Source organism: Drosophila novamexicana, unplaced genomic scaffold (assembly GCF_003285875.2).
Source record: "Drosophila novamexicana strain 15010-1031.04,08,12 unplaced genomic scaffold, DnovRS2.1 tig00000193-arrow-pilon, whole genome shotgun sequence".
Taxonomy (NCBI): Eukaryota; Metazoa; Arthropoda; class Insecta; order Diptera; family Drosophilidae; genus Drosophila; species Drosophila novamexicana.
This window is the reverse complement of record NW_020824787.1, coordinates 7415067-7431799: the sequence shown is the minus strand read 5'-3', so window position 1 is coordinate 7431799 and position 16733 is coordinate 7415067. Positions and strand designations below refer to the sequence as shown.

The 16733-nt window shown below is 36.3% G+C and overlaps 1 protein-coding gene across 2 annotated transcripts in view; it reads right to left on the bottom strand.

The window, feature by feature from the left end:
* Window positions 1–2098: 2098 nt before the first annotated feature.
* LOC115758612 (trissin receptor) overlaps window positions 2099–16733 on the bottom strand; it is a 43632-nt gene continuing 28997 nt past the window's right edge. The window contains exons 4-10 of one of the 2 annotated variants that reach the window (XM_030699343.1): window positions 15034–15193; window positions 11021–11221; window positions 9861–10199; window positions 7690–7704; window positions 7315–7577; window positions 2800–3019; window positions 2099–2715 (exon numbers count right to left, since the gene is read on the bottom strand). In XM_030699343.1, the coding sequence (XP_030555203.1) occupies window positions 2665–2715; window positions 2800–3019; window positions 7315–7577; window positions 7690–7704; window positions 9861–10199; window positions 11021–11221; window positions 15034–15193 (1249 nt within the window). In that variant the 3' untranslated portion in view covers window positions 2099–2664. The remainder of the gene's footprint in view (window positions 2716–2799; window positions 3020–7314; window positions 7578–7689; window positions 7705–9860; window positions 10200–11020; window positions 11222–15033; window positions 15194–16733) is intronic. The other variant, XM_030699344.1, reaches the window with a different exon arrangement.

Below are 16733 nucleotides of genomic sequence, written 5' to 3'. Positions count from 1 at the left end.
TCACACTCACACGCACATGACAAACATTTTTCATCAGTTTCCGTAAACTTTTCGGCTCAAGCTCTTTCGACAATTTGTTGAGCTGCTGTCGTTGGCTGCTCGCCTGTTACTTGAATTTTTTAATTTCAATCATTTTTTCACATTTTTATTTTTGGCATCCCCCTCAGAAGGCTGAGTGTGGAGGCGGGCTTTGGCTGCGGACAGTAGACAAGCACTAGGGCAACATGTTGCAGGGCACATGTTGCTGAGCACATGTTGCCAGCGTTGTACGAGCGTACACAGGGCGTATGATTTATGTTGTCTGCATGGGTTTTATTTAGTTATTGAAAGCTGAACAGGCAGGCCCCAGCCACCCAGAAGCCCATATCCACAACACACACACACACACAAGTGAGGTTTGCATATATCATGGGGAGCTTATCTTGAGCGCCATTTGGCGGCAGCTACTGTGATTTATGCCAATCCGCAGCAGCCGCTCAACTTGCTTTTAATTATGAGAAATTGTACGCTCAACTGACCCACGTTGAGATCCTTTGAGGCGACGCAAGCGACGCCGCCACTTGACACAATTTATGGTCATTTTTTGCATAACAAAGGCCGCCAACGCGACTTAACAAATGGCCAAAACAAACAAGTGTTTTTTTTTTCTTGCAGTTTTGCACGGAATTTCATTGTGGATTTTTTTCGTTCTTTTAATTTGCAGCAAAGGCCTGGTCGCCTGGTAATTGAGTTTCTTCAGAAATTCGCTTTGTGCTCTCGAGCAGCTCTTGGCGGATGCACTGCGCCAGTTGACAAATGATGAACTCGAGAGCCAACGCGAAAAGCAAGCGAAAAAGATTTAAAAGTGTTTTAAAGCGCTAACGGACGGTATTTTTTAGCAGCCTCAGCTGTAAAAGTCCTCTAATCGGCCGTGAAAAGCAGTTGTCAGCGGATTTTATCGGTAATCGGCATCGAAATCAAATATTATAAATTGCAAACGCAATTTGAAGCTGCTGATTATGCAAAATCGCGTCTAAATTAAACAAAAACAATTTGAGCCCCATCCAAACGTTGCCAACTGGCGCTGTTTACATAAAACGCGTGAGTTGCAACTCTGAATGGAATGTGGGCGGTTGGGCAAGTAACTTAAATCGTTATGTTAACTCTTAAGCTGCTTGTGGCACGTATCTGGCGTAGACTGCGCATTTTATTCAATTTTGCTGCGGCACTCGACATTTAGCTTTGATGTTTTTTTCTTTTTTATACCCTGAACCCATTAAAAATGGGTATAAGGGTATATTGTATTTCCAAATGTATGTAACAGGCAGAAGGAAGCATCTCCGACCCCATAAAGTATATATATACTTGATCAGCACCCATAGCCGATTCGATCTAGCCATGTCCGTCTGTCTGTCCGTCCGCCCGTCCGTCCGTATGTATGAACGCAAGGATCTCAGAACCTATAAGAGCTAGATGCAGATGCGCCTAGTTCCCGCGCAGATCGAGTTTGTTTCCGATAATCGATAACCTGCTCCGTTTCCAAGCAATCGATAAAAATCTATATCGATATCCAGTTTTTTGGGCAGTTTTGGTAAATAATAAGAGCTAGAGTCACCAAACTTGACATATAGCTTCTAAAATAGAATATTTATATGCATTTGATGTTGGAAGAAGAGGGTTCGGGGTATCCCCTAGTCGGGAGCTCCCGACTAGAACCTCATACTTGTTTCTGTATGCTGTCTTGCCAAGTAAAAGAAAAATTGTAATATTTGCTTTGTGGCATATCTGTCTGTCTGTCTATTTAATTAAGCAAATAAGGACCATAAGGGGTTTTATAAAGATAATAAGCCCCATGTGCTTTCAAAATGTAATCAAGTTTTTAAACTGAAAATAAAATACTAATTACATGTTGAAGTTACCATGCAATAAATGCTATAGAACTCCGAAGAGTATGAACGAGTATAAACATGAATATTAATATATAGTAGCTAAGCTTGTTATAGCTTGTTATATATGTTGCCATACAACATCTTGAAATTTTGCAAGAAATAACGCAAGCAAAATTATGAGCTTACCACTGCTCCATATATGTTTTATATCATGTTTATTGCATTGAAAACAAAGCCATTTTTAAATAAATATTTTAAGTAGCCGAGGAAAATGAATAAAATTATAAAGCATAATCAATCCACAAAGGATTTGTAAACAAATTAAATAAATAAAGTTAATGAAACTAAAAAGGATAGCAACTCCTCAAGGAAAATTTTAAGCAAATTGTAAAAATCGAATTTTACTGAAAACCGACATTTGTTTTGAATTGTAGCTAATTTATTCGTATATTTTGTATCACTCACACACGCAGCGTGTGCCGATATATAGAATAATTTAATTATAATTTACGAGTTATAGAGCAGTTTCTCCAGTTACTTAAAGAGCTTTTCGTTTTAGCCTGTAACGAATGCGGCTTTTTAAATTGGCTTAGTTCTCATCATACAACAATGACAATGATAATGAAAACTGTGGATAGTTAATTCGTAATTTTAATTGCTAATCCAACCAAGCAATGGGGCTTCTTAGAGAATCACAATAAGATTACTGCTAGATGCGACCAGCACGAGCGGCCACCGATGGGTTCTACGAGCGACGACCGAAGAGCTTGAAGTGCGTCTTCCAGCAGCTCGGGCATCATAGCTGCTCGTTGCCAATGTGCGTGGTATCTGTGGGCAGCGAGTGGGTCTGCAGAGAGTCGAAAGACAGACCAAGTTTTGCTCAATGCCAAATACTTAAAGTGACTCGAAAATATTTGGTGGTAGCACTTACCTGGAGCGCCTTGCGTTTGTGATGCATCGACGAATTGGAGGACGATTTGCCCTTGCCCTTCTTCCAGGAGCAGAGCAGCAGCTCCTTCATGCCCTTGCGAAAATTGCGACTGAGAAAAGCGTAGAGCAGGGGATTAACACCCGAATTGAAGTACGTGACCAGAAAAGTGAGCGGCGTTAGCAGCGCATTAAAATTGGAATCACCGCGATATGAACGTGACCTGGAATTATGCATGAATAAAAAATATATATTAAGTCTTAGTATATGTAAATATAGCTAGCATTTATGTACCAGCAACTAAATAAACATGTACCAGAAAGCACTCCAGTTCTTCTCATCTTGAAACAACATTTTCAAGTGGATTTTCATAAAGATTGATCTGCTTCAAATTATTATTGTAACATATTTATTACATATTGAAAATTAAGAAATTTACCATAAATAAGTAAATTTTAGAAGCATTTGCATTAAGAGTTATTTTCGTACTACTTGCTACCTTTCCTCTCTTTCTCTGTTTTTATCTTCCAGCTATTTGACAACCTCTGACAAGTATTTGAACTGATTTGTACCTGCTTCCTCAGAATAGTACACTCCTCGCGTAACTTTGCCAGTAGAGCAAAGTTTTTCAGCGTCTTTAAGTAGGATGCATAACTGGAACGAACACTTTGGGTAGCTGCCCACAAAACTGCTGCCCGACTTGTGTATACCCTGTCCAATGCTGTGAATATTTTGTTTAACTTCTCTATTGAACTAACATGCCTAAGTACTTTATACCTTTGGGGGTATACAAATAATAAATATGGGATTAATTTCCCAATCTATATTAATTGATATTTTAAGGCTGAGTGTCTTAGTCGCACATCTCTGATTGATTTATGATTAAAAACTGAGATTTGAATTAATAAATAAATGTATATTAAATAAAATTGTTATTGCATTTGGGCGCTTGGTTTGCAGGATATTGTCAAGTCGCATACACAATATTTTCATTTCCAAGTGGACAAAGCTCAAACTTTGAGTCAACTGTCAAAATGTTTTTTTCGTTGTTTGCCAGTTGACAATTTGCGCTGTACTTGCAACTGACAAAAATGGGCGGCGTGTAACTTGCGAAGGGGGTGTGACTAACTGATTGGCACCCTCAAAGGTCCTTTTTGCTTTGCTGCTGCTACTCTGCTCGCAACTTGAGCTGTCAAGTGGCTTTTACAATTGACTTGCAAATTTAAAATAAAGTCTAAATATAAATTGGCAACCCATGAAGCAATGGCCATGGTGACCAGCTGACGCCGCATGGGGTGAACATTCGCCTGACCCAGTGCAGTCCTTATAATAGGCCGACATAAGGCGATGGCATAATGGCAGGCAAGTCCAGCATTAGCCCATAGACAGCAGCCAGCTGACCTTCCTCGAAGAGTGTTTTCTGGGCTAATAATGATCACGTGCCTCGTCGCACGCTGAGTCTTCTTGTTGCTGTCTGGCAACGCATTAATATAAATAAAACGTGCAACAAAATTGGGTATGAGTTGCAGCAATTGACAGCGCATGACAGCATTAAATGAACCAAATGACACAATTACATAAGCTTCAGTTCATTAAAGCTACTCCACATAAATGACCAGAACTCCGACTAATATGGCAGCAGATAACATAAATTGTGTTCCTTTTTTGGACATTAAATACACTGTTAGTAAATATCTAGGTAGAAGCTCAACTTGGACATGGGCAAAAGCTTAAATATTAAGCTTTGAAATTTAAGCTATTTCTACTTTATTTCTGTTTACAAGCATATATATATACTGAATATATGTTAAATGACCGAAAGTATAAGTTTCACGGACCTCTAAATCATATAGTTGCTATAGGAAAGCTCTATCGAAAAGTTGGTTCTTATATGGACAAATATTCTGTTTTCCAATATATTTTGATCAAACTCAGCATTTGCGAGCTGCACTATTCTCACATACATATCTGCAAAAGAGAAATGTCTATAAGGGTATTAAATATTCGGCCTGCCGAAAATATCCTTACTTTGTCGATTTAATTTTTGTATTCCGTGCGATTGCAATATAAAAAGTGCTAAAATATCTCAAATATCAGCAATATCTTGAATAAGGTAAACATAATTTGATTATTCTTATGCCTAAGAATTTTAGCTTAAAGCTATATTTAGCTTTGAGAGATATTGACCAAGCCAGTGTCAAAATAAGTGCTCCAAAAGTCTGGCTATCAAGCTGTCATATTTGTGTTTCATTTATTGGCAGCTTAACATTTATATTTATATATTATTTATTTATGTTGGCCATTTACTACTTATTATCGTTTATTAAGCTTGAGCGCTTTTTGAAATGCGTAATTTCTTATTTACTCATTATATACTTTGGCCAAATACTTCATAAAATTTGTTTACAATCTGGTCGCTTTGCTCGGCTTGCTCTCCAAAAATATTAGTTTTAATTCATATAATAATATATTTTAAATTGCAACAGGCACAAAATAGCTGAAATGCATTTTCGCTTGGGGTTTTTTTCGCGCATTTTTAGTAATTTTTGAAATATGTTGGGATTTTACGCTCGCTGGAAAGGCATAAAAATCAAATTTATTTATTTTCGTTTGCCACATAAAAGCAATGCACGAATTTCAGCCAGAGTACTTACAACGTGTCATGTCAGCAAAAATAATTGAGATATATTTGGACTTGGGCTGTCTAAATCATGCTTTGATAAATGTTTGCTTCTTGGCATTTCACATTTTCAATTTTGCTTCCATTTCGCTTTTTTATTTGCTTGTGTGCGACTTTTAAGACTCTGCCAGTAAGTCTGTGGGCGTTAAATTGTTTATATTGAATCATCTGGGTAGCTGCCATGACATTGCTATCCATGCAGCCAATCATCGGACCACTGGCCACTGAATCCCTCACTCAAACGACCATAAGCTGTCGTATAATGGTAAAATCAAACGAGACCCACAAAAAACCAAAGGCCAATAGCAAAAAATAAAAGCAAGTAAAAGGAAAACCCAAACAAAAACAGCAGGGGTCCAGCGGAGGTTGAAACAATAACAGGAGCAGACCTATACCATTTTTTTTTTTATTAGACTATTTGCCATGTGATGCCCCATAATTGTTGCTAATGGAATAAATTGCCAGCAAGCTTCAAGGTGATCACGAAAATTCCCTTGAAAGCAAATTTAAGGAAATAATTCATATTGAATGCCCAAATATATTTCGATTTGCCGACGCGCATCAAATTTGATTGATGCCAGAGCTGACACAAAATGAAGATTGGTTCTGTATTTGACAGCATTCTGGGCAGACGAGACAGTACTTGTGACACTTTACAATTTATAATTTAAATACGATTTAAAAAAACAGGTGTTAAAGGTGTATTTATAGATAAGGTAGTATATTGGCTTTTTGGACACAACTTTAAAGAGTTTGGAAAATAAAAAATTATTAATTATATAACACATAATAATAAATTGTAATTAATATAATGTATTAAATAAAATATTTAAATACATTTATAATTACAATTAATTTTATGTTTACACATCACCTGCAAACGAAAATAACTGTAATTTTGCCAATATTCAATTGTGTCAGATAAATTATAAAATGTAATTCTTATATTTTGACTTTTAGATTATAGATCTAGCTGAATCAAGGGAAACTCAATAAAAAATGAAGAACAATTATGTGTAGCTTAGTCAATGAAAGTTTTTGCAAACTTGTGCAACGGAAAAGATAAGGAGAATTTGGCTAAAACACATTTAATTGCGCGCTTGCCTACAAACCGAGTTCATAAGCTTGCTTCCGGTTGCAGAGGTTCTGCTAAGAAAGTAGCTGCAAGTAGGCTGTAGGTAAGCTGCCTAATTTATGCTGGAATTCAGAGTTCTGGTCAGTAAATTCTTAAGAGAGTGTTTGAAGTATATATTCGATTTGAGCAACGGACTGTATGGAAAAAGTTAAGACGAGCTCTGCATAACAATTAGAGCAAAATTGTGGCTCAGGGAGAGCAGGAGCACTTTGGCAATCAGTCTGGCGCTTGGCACACTTCAATTGACAGTTTAATTGTTTGCATGGCCAAGTAGGAGTATTATTTACGGCACAGCAGATGTGCACGCTATATGCAAATGATTGTCAACTGTTTGCATAACATAAAATGGCGCTGATGGGCGGGATGACGACGACGATGCTGATGATGATGATGATGGTATTGGTGATGGGAAAGACAAGGGCGCTGCCTGGCAACCCTAGTATACAGCAAGAAAAAGTGCCATAATGTTATTTTTTTAACTACAATTATTTTTGAGCTTGAATTTAATTTCATTTAAGTATTTTAGTTAATATTTCAAATACAAAAAGGGGATGCTAATCGCTTAACTCAAAGTTGTCTTTACCAGAGCTGAGCTCTGATTTGAAAACTCTCTAATTTACGTATATTTTAAATTGACGAAAATTTGCAAAGTTTTATAGAAGTATTTTTATATATATTCTTTAATTTTTTACTGTGCACTCACCAGTATTGCCACATCTTGCGCGCATGATACGGCAGATTGCAGAGCGCGAATGTCAGCACAAATATTATCAGCATGCGGACCACGCCCCTGCGGGCGCGTAGCACATTGCTCGATGAATGTGACATGTGTGTGGCGCCACCTCCGCCGGAACCACCCCCGCCCCCACCACCATTGCCCTGTCGTTGATTGTGCGTGTGGGAGTGATGATAGAAGCTCGTTTTGCGACAAGCGCTCACAATGGGCCGATCCGCTTCCAGCGAGACCTGCATGAGTAATAGATGTTATAGCATTAGGCATACCATTAACAGTTTGTCTGTTCAGTACAGAGCTTAAAGCGTTTTGGCATTGGCTTAAGGACTATTCAGACATACCCACCTTGCAATTATCAAGCTAATTTTTGTGTTTGTTGTGTATTGCGTTGTTGTTGTCGTTGTGATGTTGTTAGGGGGAGGCAAAAAAAATTTGTTGTTGTTAGTAGTAAAATAAAAACCCAAATAACAGAAGAGTATAAGAGAGAGAGAGACACATATAGACAGCGTGAGAGTTAGAGACAGACAGAGAGAGAGAGAGAGAGAGAGAGAGAACACATTGAAACACAAAGAGAGTTAAACAGCTAGCTTAGGATTAAGGTCATAAAAAGGTCATAGATTAAATTATGTATACAAAAAATTGAGGAAGAAATGTTATTGTAAATTTGTAGAGTTAGTATTCAAATTCAAATTAACATTTATATTAATCAAATAACTTATTGTTAGATCGTCTATCCTACTAAAGTATGGAATGATGTTAAACTTTACATAGATATGCTTAATAATAAAAATGAAATATTTTAAGTTTGTATGCCCTACTCAAGAATATGGAATTCATATCGGACTTCGAACCAGCAAACTATATAATTATTATGGAAAGGTCGCCAAAACCATTATTAATATTAACATTTAAAATACAAATTATTATTGTGAACTTTTATTTCCTATTAGGAAATATAAAATGTATGTTTAAGTTAATATTAATATAAAATAAAAGGTAAAATATAACAAAAATTATATTTTACTTTAATAAAATATTTCGAAAATTATTACTGTGAATTTTTATGCCCTACTCGCGAATTTTGATACTTAAATTAACATTTTTATTAGTAAACAAGTATTATAAACTTGACTTAATTAGAGAATACCTAAATTATATTAGTATAAAATAAATATTCTACTAATTGGTGTTTGCGTTTGTTTTGCTGCACTCAAAATAGCTTCAATTTTTATTGTGGTTATGCTTTGTACTAAATATACACGACACTTAAGTGATTTACCCCCAGCTACCAAACAGTTGCTTGGCAGCAAATTTATGTTCATAAATCATTAGAGTACATACATAGAACACATAACGTATACTCTCAACTGCTTTTCTTAGCGCACATTTTTCACTTGATTAGAGCCACTTCAAAGGGCTGGTGATGTGCTTGATGGATGTGCCCATATTGTAAGTTGTTGTGGATAAGCGAATAATCATTATTTCAGCTCAACTCAATGCCAGATACCTGTTCAGTCGGTCAATTGGGGTTAAGTAAGTGGCAAGTTGAAATATTGCGCATACGCCGCATGAGCCGCCAGCTTGCTGCCAACTCAATGCAGCTGCTCAAAACTAAATATTTCACTTGAACTTCATGCTCGCTGATACTTTCTAATGCGCTTTGACACCTGCTGCCGTGAAACTGGCTGCTCGGCACAACGGCAGCTTGGCAGCCTGGCAGCCAGGTGGAGGCAACGTTCAAGTTGGCCAAATTGCAATTTCAGCGCAAACTTGCGATAGCCTTTCGCTCAACTTTAGCAAATATTAGCTATTATAAGCAACACCGAGCTACTTACTTACTTTAACTGCCAACAGCTGAAACACACCAACTTGACCAGACAAAGTGTAACTCAAACTGAAAGCCAAGCAACGTGAGTTTTAAACGACCAACTAAAATTTGTTCTCCAAGTATTTTATGTATTTTAACCGAAGAACTTTGAAGCACTTTGCTAGATAAAAAGCTTTCATGTCTTGCTTGAACGCATTCAATTGATTCAAAAGTACAACTATCCTATTTCAAATGAACATTCATCTATTCTCTTCAATTCTTGGTATTAATTTAAATATATCCAATTTATGCGAGATGTAATGGACATCCACAACTCTTGAACTCAAAGTAAAACATATATGTTGGTGGTATAATAGATTTATGAAGTTACATTTCGCCCAATTATTTCAAAAGGTTGCGAGTTTGGAAAATAGTTATAAGATGTTCGCAGAACCTTCCCTATCCTAGCCTGATTAAAATTTATGGCAAGCTTTAGGTCTTCGGTCCTGCTCAACTTCTTGTGCAGTTTTATTGCTCAGGGCTGAGCGCAATGCACAAAGCATTTTTTCTCATCTTAAATGTATACGAGGACATTAGGATTAGTTATTCTATCTTTTGCATATAGATATATATGCTCTAGGGCATTCGCTTTGTTTTGGTATGTGGCACACCTGTGACCAGTTGTTGTTGTTGTTGTTGTTGGACTCACCTGACTCTCCGTGATGCTGACTCCACGCTTTTCATATTTACTGCTATGTTTACGTGACAAGGACGTGGAGCTGCTGCAGGAAGCTAGCGACGACGCGGCTGCTGCTGCTGCCGCCGATACTGGCAACTGATGCTGTTGGTGGAGTTGATGATGGTGCGGATGTTGTGGATGATGATGATGATGGTACATGCTGTTGTGCAGGCTCATGCTATTCTCCTGGATAGCCTGTTGTTGTTGCTGTTGGTGTTGTTGTTGCTGCTGCTGTTGATGTTGTGTCACATGCGGGCTGAGACCACGCGAGCTGCGCCACAACGCAATGGCTATTTTACTGTATAAAACCTGCCGAACAAAAGTGTAGATCATATTAGAAAATAAATTAAATATTATTAATAGTCAACCCAACCAATAAATTTATTAACACATGAGCGTGAGTTAGCTTTATCTTATGCTCTGATTCTAGTTTTATCCATCTAGCTATGAACCTAGGTTTTGGTTCAAAGCATGGTTCGGAGCATATTTTCGATTTACCAAGAGAACAAATAAATATATTATATTTTTAGCTTGATTTTCTAATTCGAAACTCTTTTATACTATTAAAAAAAAAATTAAAAAAATATATATATATTTTGTGATTCTGGTTAGGGTTCGCCAGAACCCAGCCAGCTGATTCGGCAAATCCGGCATGTTTGGGCCGGTTCGATTAAAATTTGGTTTGCTACAAAATAATGCAAATGAACACAAAGAATTAATAAAAATTTGGTACTGCGTGCCATTTATCACGGACTAGAAACGGTTCTATTTGGTTAAACATCACGCTACATTTCCCTCACATCTCAATGTTGGCATAGAAAATTGAATTTTTACACATGACCAGCACTCCCAAATTTGAATTGTAATGCACCCTAAAGTGATACACTTAAGTAATAAATCAATTTAAATACTTTTGTGTATCATTTGAACTAGAAATTCGTTGTTTTTCGATCAACTATAGAAATTTAAAAGCATGTTAACAAGTGCATAAATTAAATAGTGTGTACCCACAGCGAATTACGTTCCATTCAAAACTAAAGGAATTAATTTTTTTTTTATAATTAAAATAAATAAATAATGCAACTAGAGTAAGTAATTAAGTAATGCACCCCTTATTATCGAATACTTACCGTCATGACCAGCAAAGGCATCACATAGAGCAGCACAAAGTTAATCATGTCGAGCAATTTTGAGTTGAACATTTCACGATCCAGTACACAGATCTCCTCCTCCTGCCCGTCCTCGGTGTGAATGTTCTTGATGGTCTTGCTAAAGACAAATTTGGGCGTTGAGTAGACAGCCGATGTTATCCACACGGTGACAATGACCATCTGTAAGAGTTGATGAGTCGGTTAGACGAATACCCCAAACACGCAAACAATTTCTCTAATTGCGAGTGAACACACAAATTGCCATGTAGCGCGGCAATTGGGACGTTTTTACGTCCAAGTCTCTTTGTAAGAGTTTAATTGGAGCTGTTAACATCAACAAGCGCCTATTTAGCTGTAAATTGCTTCATTTGCCTGGTCAACGAGCACGAATTTTATTTATTTTTTGGATTCATGGGAAATTACATTAGACAAAATGGGTCAATAATTATGCTTGTACCCTGGCCACCCAGCCAACGATATGATCTTGAATAGGTCGCCTCGCCTGGCCGCCGGGCGAATTGGCAAAAGTTTTATGTTTAGCTAAGTTTTTTCGTCTGCCATGGCTTATTAAGCCTTTTGGCTGGCTAGTAACACATAAACTTTTTGGGCTCACTTTAATAAGTTCCATTAGCGCGCAAATTGCGGTCAAAATGAATATCAAAGCAAGTTAAATGAATAATTTTTCATTGTGCCTGTGAACAGCAAAAGAATCTTTACTAATTTGCAATTGCAAATTAATTAATAATTAAATTTAAAATATTTTTAGATTTAAATTTATAAAGAAAATTAAAATTAAAATATTTTTAATAACTAAATTTACAGTTTTAAGATTTTAGATTATTATTGTCATAAAAGCAGAATTTATTTGCAACTCGTTAAATAAACAAATATCTATTGTTATTATTTAGAGATGGACTCGTATCTATAATTTTTGTACCAACAGCACGATAAGGGCTGGCACAACCTTCAGGCTGTAAATTTGTAGCTAAAGTGAAACGGTCAAAATATTTTCATTTATATAAAGAAAACTATTTTGATATTTCCAAACAATATCGACAGCTGAATATATATGTTTTTTTATTGCATTGTGTACAGAGCATGGCAAGGCCTAAGCACGATTTAACACGAGAATATATCGTTTTGAGTCATGCCTGAATGAACGGAATACAAACATATCTACCCTGTAGTCCCTTAAATGTCAATAACGGGTATTATAATTTTAAGGAAACAGATCGCCAGAATTCATTTCTAAAAACTCCATAGCTTATTAATTGGCATGTCTTTGTGTTAAAGTTGTGCTTTTTGCAGATCTTATTGTGCTTATTTGCAGATCTTATGTCTCTGATGTTAGGGTAACTCCTGTTCAAGCATTCTTACATAGTGCAATAAGTGCTGACGTCGACAATCGTCGAGCATTTCTTCGTCTTTGGCATTGCCTGATATCAATCAGTTGAAGTTTGACAGCCGAAGCTATAGAACCATTCGATTGTGTCGTATTGTGCTTTCCTTACCAGCCAATGAAAAAACATTTATATAAATATATATTTTTCGATATGAGATATATATTAGGGATAATCATTTTATGCCTAGCCTGGCAAGTTTGCTTAACTAGTTCAAAATCTTTTTCGCATTTGGAATTTATCCCTGAAGAGGAACAGCCGCAATCAGTTGAAATGATTGTGGTTGATGGACAAGGTATTACCGAAACTTACGATCAGACAGTCCAAGAAGAACCACTTGTTAAACTCAACGTGAGCAGCAGTGAAAAAGATGGTAATTTTTGTGATTTAAGGTCTTATATGCAAAAGGTATACACATTTTTAAAATCACATTAGATGTCGTCGCTGTCAACTGCGAGGTTAATGCCGAGGACGTGTCGAAAATGAAGCGACAGGTGGCTGCGTTCAGGTCCAAGATTATGGCGGATGCTGCCAAAGTGAAGGAACTAAAAGATCTTATCGCTGCATACGAGGCGCAGATCGATAGCAATGTCGCTGCATTAAACGAGCAGCGGGAACAGATAGGGTATTTAAATAATAGCATCGCGATCTATAAGACCACCTGCAACAATAAGGATATTGAGCTAACTGACCTGCAGGTCAGAGCTAGAGCAGACGCGGCTAAGCTTAGGCAAAAGAATGAACAACTTGCCGAGTGCAAGGATCGAATCAACACACTCGCGGCATCTAGCTGCCTTACCTTTGGCAATTCCTCAGATATTCAGGTATTAAATGTGCCTGGCGTAGGCCCATTTATGGCGCCTTGCGAGTCTCGCTTTCAGGGCTCCGGCTGGACGGTGATTCAGCGCCGTTTGGATGGCAGCGTAAATTTCAATAGAAACTGGAACGATTATCGGAATGGCTTCGGCGATTTGAATGGAGAATTCTTTATTGGCTTGGAAAAGCTGCACCGAATGACTGCTGCACAGCCGCATGAGCTGCTTGTTTTTTTGGAGACCTTCACTTTTCGGACTAAATTTATTACATTTTCCAAATTTCTTGTTGGCAGCGAGGATACGGATTACGAATTACAGCAAATCGAATTTAATGGCGGCTATTACGATGGAAACGGACGTACGTTGACATATAATATACGACAAAAATTCAGTACCCACGACCGCGACAATGACAACTATTGGATGAAAAACTGTGCTAAAGCATTCAAAGGCGGTTGGTGGTTCAATTCATGCGAAAATCTTGATTAGTAAGTATTCCAAACTTATCAATCGGTAAGCTATTTAACATATTGCCCTTATGCACCCATAGTTTTGCCAACCTTAATGGAGAATATAAAGAGTATAATCCTGCTGGATACAATGGGGAGGGCATTATATGGAAGGAATTTGATGATACCAGGTCCCTAAGTTCTGTTCAAATGATGATACGCCCTAAAATTGAAGAGAACAATTAACCTATATATGCAAATATTATAATGTTGAAAAACATAACATGCATATGTGGCAGACTTTATTAAACGCTGTTTAATATTGCACGCGTGAAAATAAATATAAACAATTTCAGAGTATCAAGAATATGAGCTTCACTGCTATTATTATTATTTATTTCCTTAAAGTGCGTTCGATTTCAGAGAATAAAACAACAAAAAACAAGTTCATTGCTTAAGCTCTCAACTTCTGCTAGCTTCAACTAGCTGATTAATTTCTATACACTATAATTAAAAATAGCTGCCCTTAATTCTTCTCTTTCAACTCGTGCGATTAAATTATATCTATTAAAATGAGTTACAATAATCATATAGATATATATATACATACATACATATATATTCCTGCACTTAATTAGCCATTATTAATATAGATGTTGCCTTTGTCATGCAATAAGTTTCAACTGTGTGTCTACAAGGGAGTTTGTCTTGACTAATTGACTAAATGAGTGACTGACTGATTGATTGACTGATAGTCAAGGTACAGCTCAAACGGCAAGGGCTACGTACTCAATGTGCACGCTAGCTAGAATGGAGATGAAACTTTGCATGTAGAGCATTCAACAACAACACAGCAATGTCGCGATGGGCGAAGCTAGTTAAATACATATAAAAGAAAATATAACTCAGCTACGAAATACTCTATGCTTAGGTTCGAATGGCCTCAACATTGCAAACACTTTTTTGGGTTACACAGTGCCTTATAAATTAATAATAATTATACATTATTTCCATGAAAATGTGACCATATAAAGATATGGTATAGGAGATCCTCACTAACTGTTAATTCGGCGTGTTTTATATAAATAAAATGGTGTTGGAAATAGATTAATAGTGGGAAACTAAAGTAGCTGTCATATATCTAAGTCATAGTAAACGATATTTTTTGATCTGGGAATGAAACAGGAAAAACTGCCAGATAGGTGAAACTAACTTAATCTAAGTGTGATAAACGAAATTTTTAATTTAAGTTTCTCTAGCTTTTAAAATATAGACACGTTCTCTCCAAAAAAAAATACGCTAGAAATCGATTTCTATCGATGACTTACCCTTAAACGTGCAGCTGTTAAAATTTGTTTGCAGGTTATTGGATGTACAATAGCAAAGTAACGCTCCATACAGATGACGACTAGAATGAAAATGGATGCTGTATAGCTGAGCGAGTGCACAAATTGATACATGCGGCAGAGGAATTCGCCAAAGACCCAGCTGAAAAGAATTGCAAAAATAATGTGAATATAAACATTTAGAAATATCTTATTTTTTCTCCTTAAATATCGTGGCATAATCTAATGGAAACGAGCGAAAAAGTTGGCAACATAAATTCTATTTGAGACGTCGGGAAAACTAATGCCACATTAAGGTGTCGTTTTAACCAGAGGTTGCCGGAGATTATCGCACTTGGCCTTTATTTTTATTATTGCATTTCTCGGTCTGAAATTAAAGCCTTGGGCTCATTGTGCTTGAGGATTAACAAGTAATTCTATTTTGTGCGACCTGCGCCACTGACAGGAGTATTAGAGTGCTGAGGAGGTAGGGGAAGGGGGTGTTGTTAAAGGCTCTGCCGGAAGAGGAAATTGATGTACTTTTGTCGTTCGATATACGTGACACGTTTTTCATGTATTTTTTTACTTTTTTGTCCATGATATTAAAATGCAGTCATTTGATGGAGTCTTTGAGAGGGATATAAAAAACTTGAGGTACTTAAACCTGCATTAGAAGCATGAGCGAGCCTTAAAAGTATCTGGGCCGTAAAGGCTGGGATTTATTTTTATAATTTAATATGAAGAGTTATTTTGAAATGTGATAAATACATAAAGTATAAATATTAAAGTGTATCCCAACGTAGCTGTACCTAACAGTTGCCTGACATAGTTTGTTGCGTTATATACATTTAATAAATTATTTAACCATAATTTGCATATATCACCACAGCCCGACACCCCAATCAATCATGTATATGTGCAGTATCAACATTTATAAATAAATAACTATGCAAATGAATTATGCCAACTTTTTGATGAGCCACGCCAATAACTAGGACCAACATATTTAAATATTTGACTAAATTTTCACACCCACTCAGCAAATCCAATTACGAAATGGGACCAAGCTGTGCAATTTTATGTGGCCATAATAGAATTGACCTTTTCATATGATAATTGGTTGACAGCTGCTGGTCAAATTAATTTTGAATGCGGCTTTTACACAAGTTTTTCTTTAAACAACACATTTTATATATCAAATATATTTACCTAATTTCAAAATGAATGAGAGCAGCTCTTAAACTAATAACAGAAATTTCAAATAACGCAAATAAATGCCTAAATATAATATTTATTTATTATATATATATTTTCCATAATTCAATATCTAGTATTTGCATGTTATGTTAAATATTTATTTTGATTAAATTTGAGCCAACTAAAAGTAAATAAATTCATAAATTCCCCTAAAAATTGCTATGAAATGTATTTTGCATTTGACCGTCAATAAATTTGGATGTATCATTTATGTTATTTGTTTTCGGAAAGTTCCGACACACAAATACTCAAAATGAAATTCTAATAATATATATGTGCAACATTTATATTTGCTTGTCTTTGTTTATTATTTGCTCTCGGCTGATTATTGACTTATTCGTCTGGAGCGCAAACGAGCCGCAATATAAAATAACAAAATAGTAATAAGAAATCAAATGCCAGAAAAAAGCCAGAAAACAAATAAAAATAAACTTTTTATGTTCCAC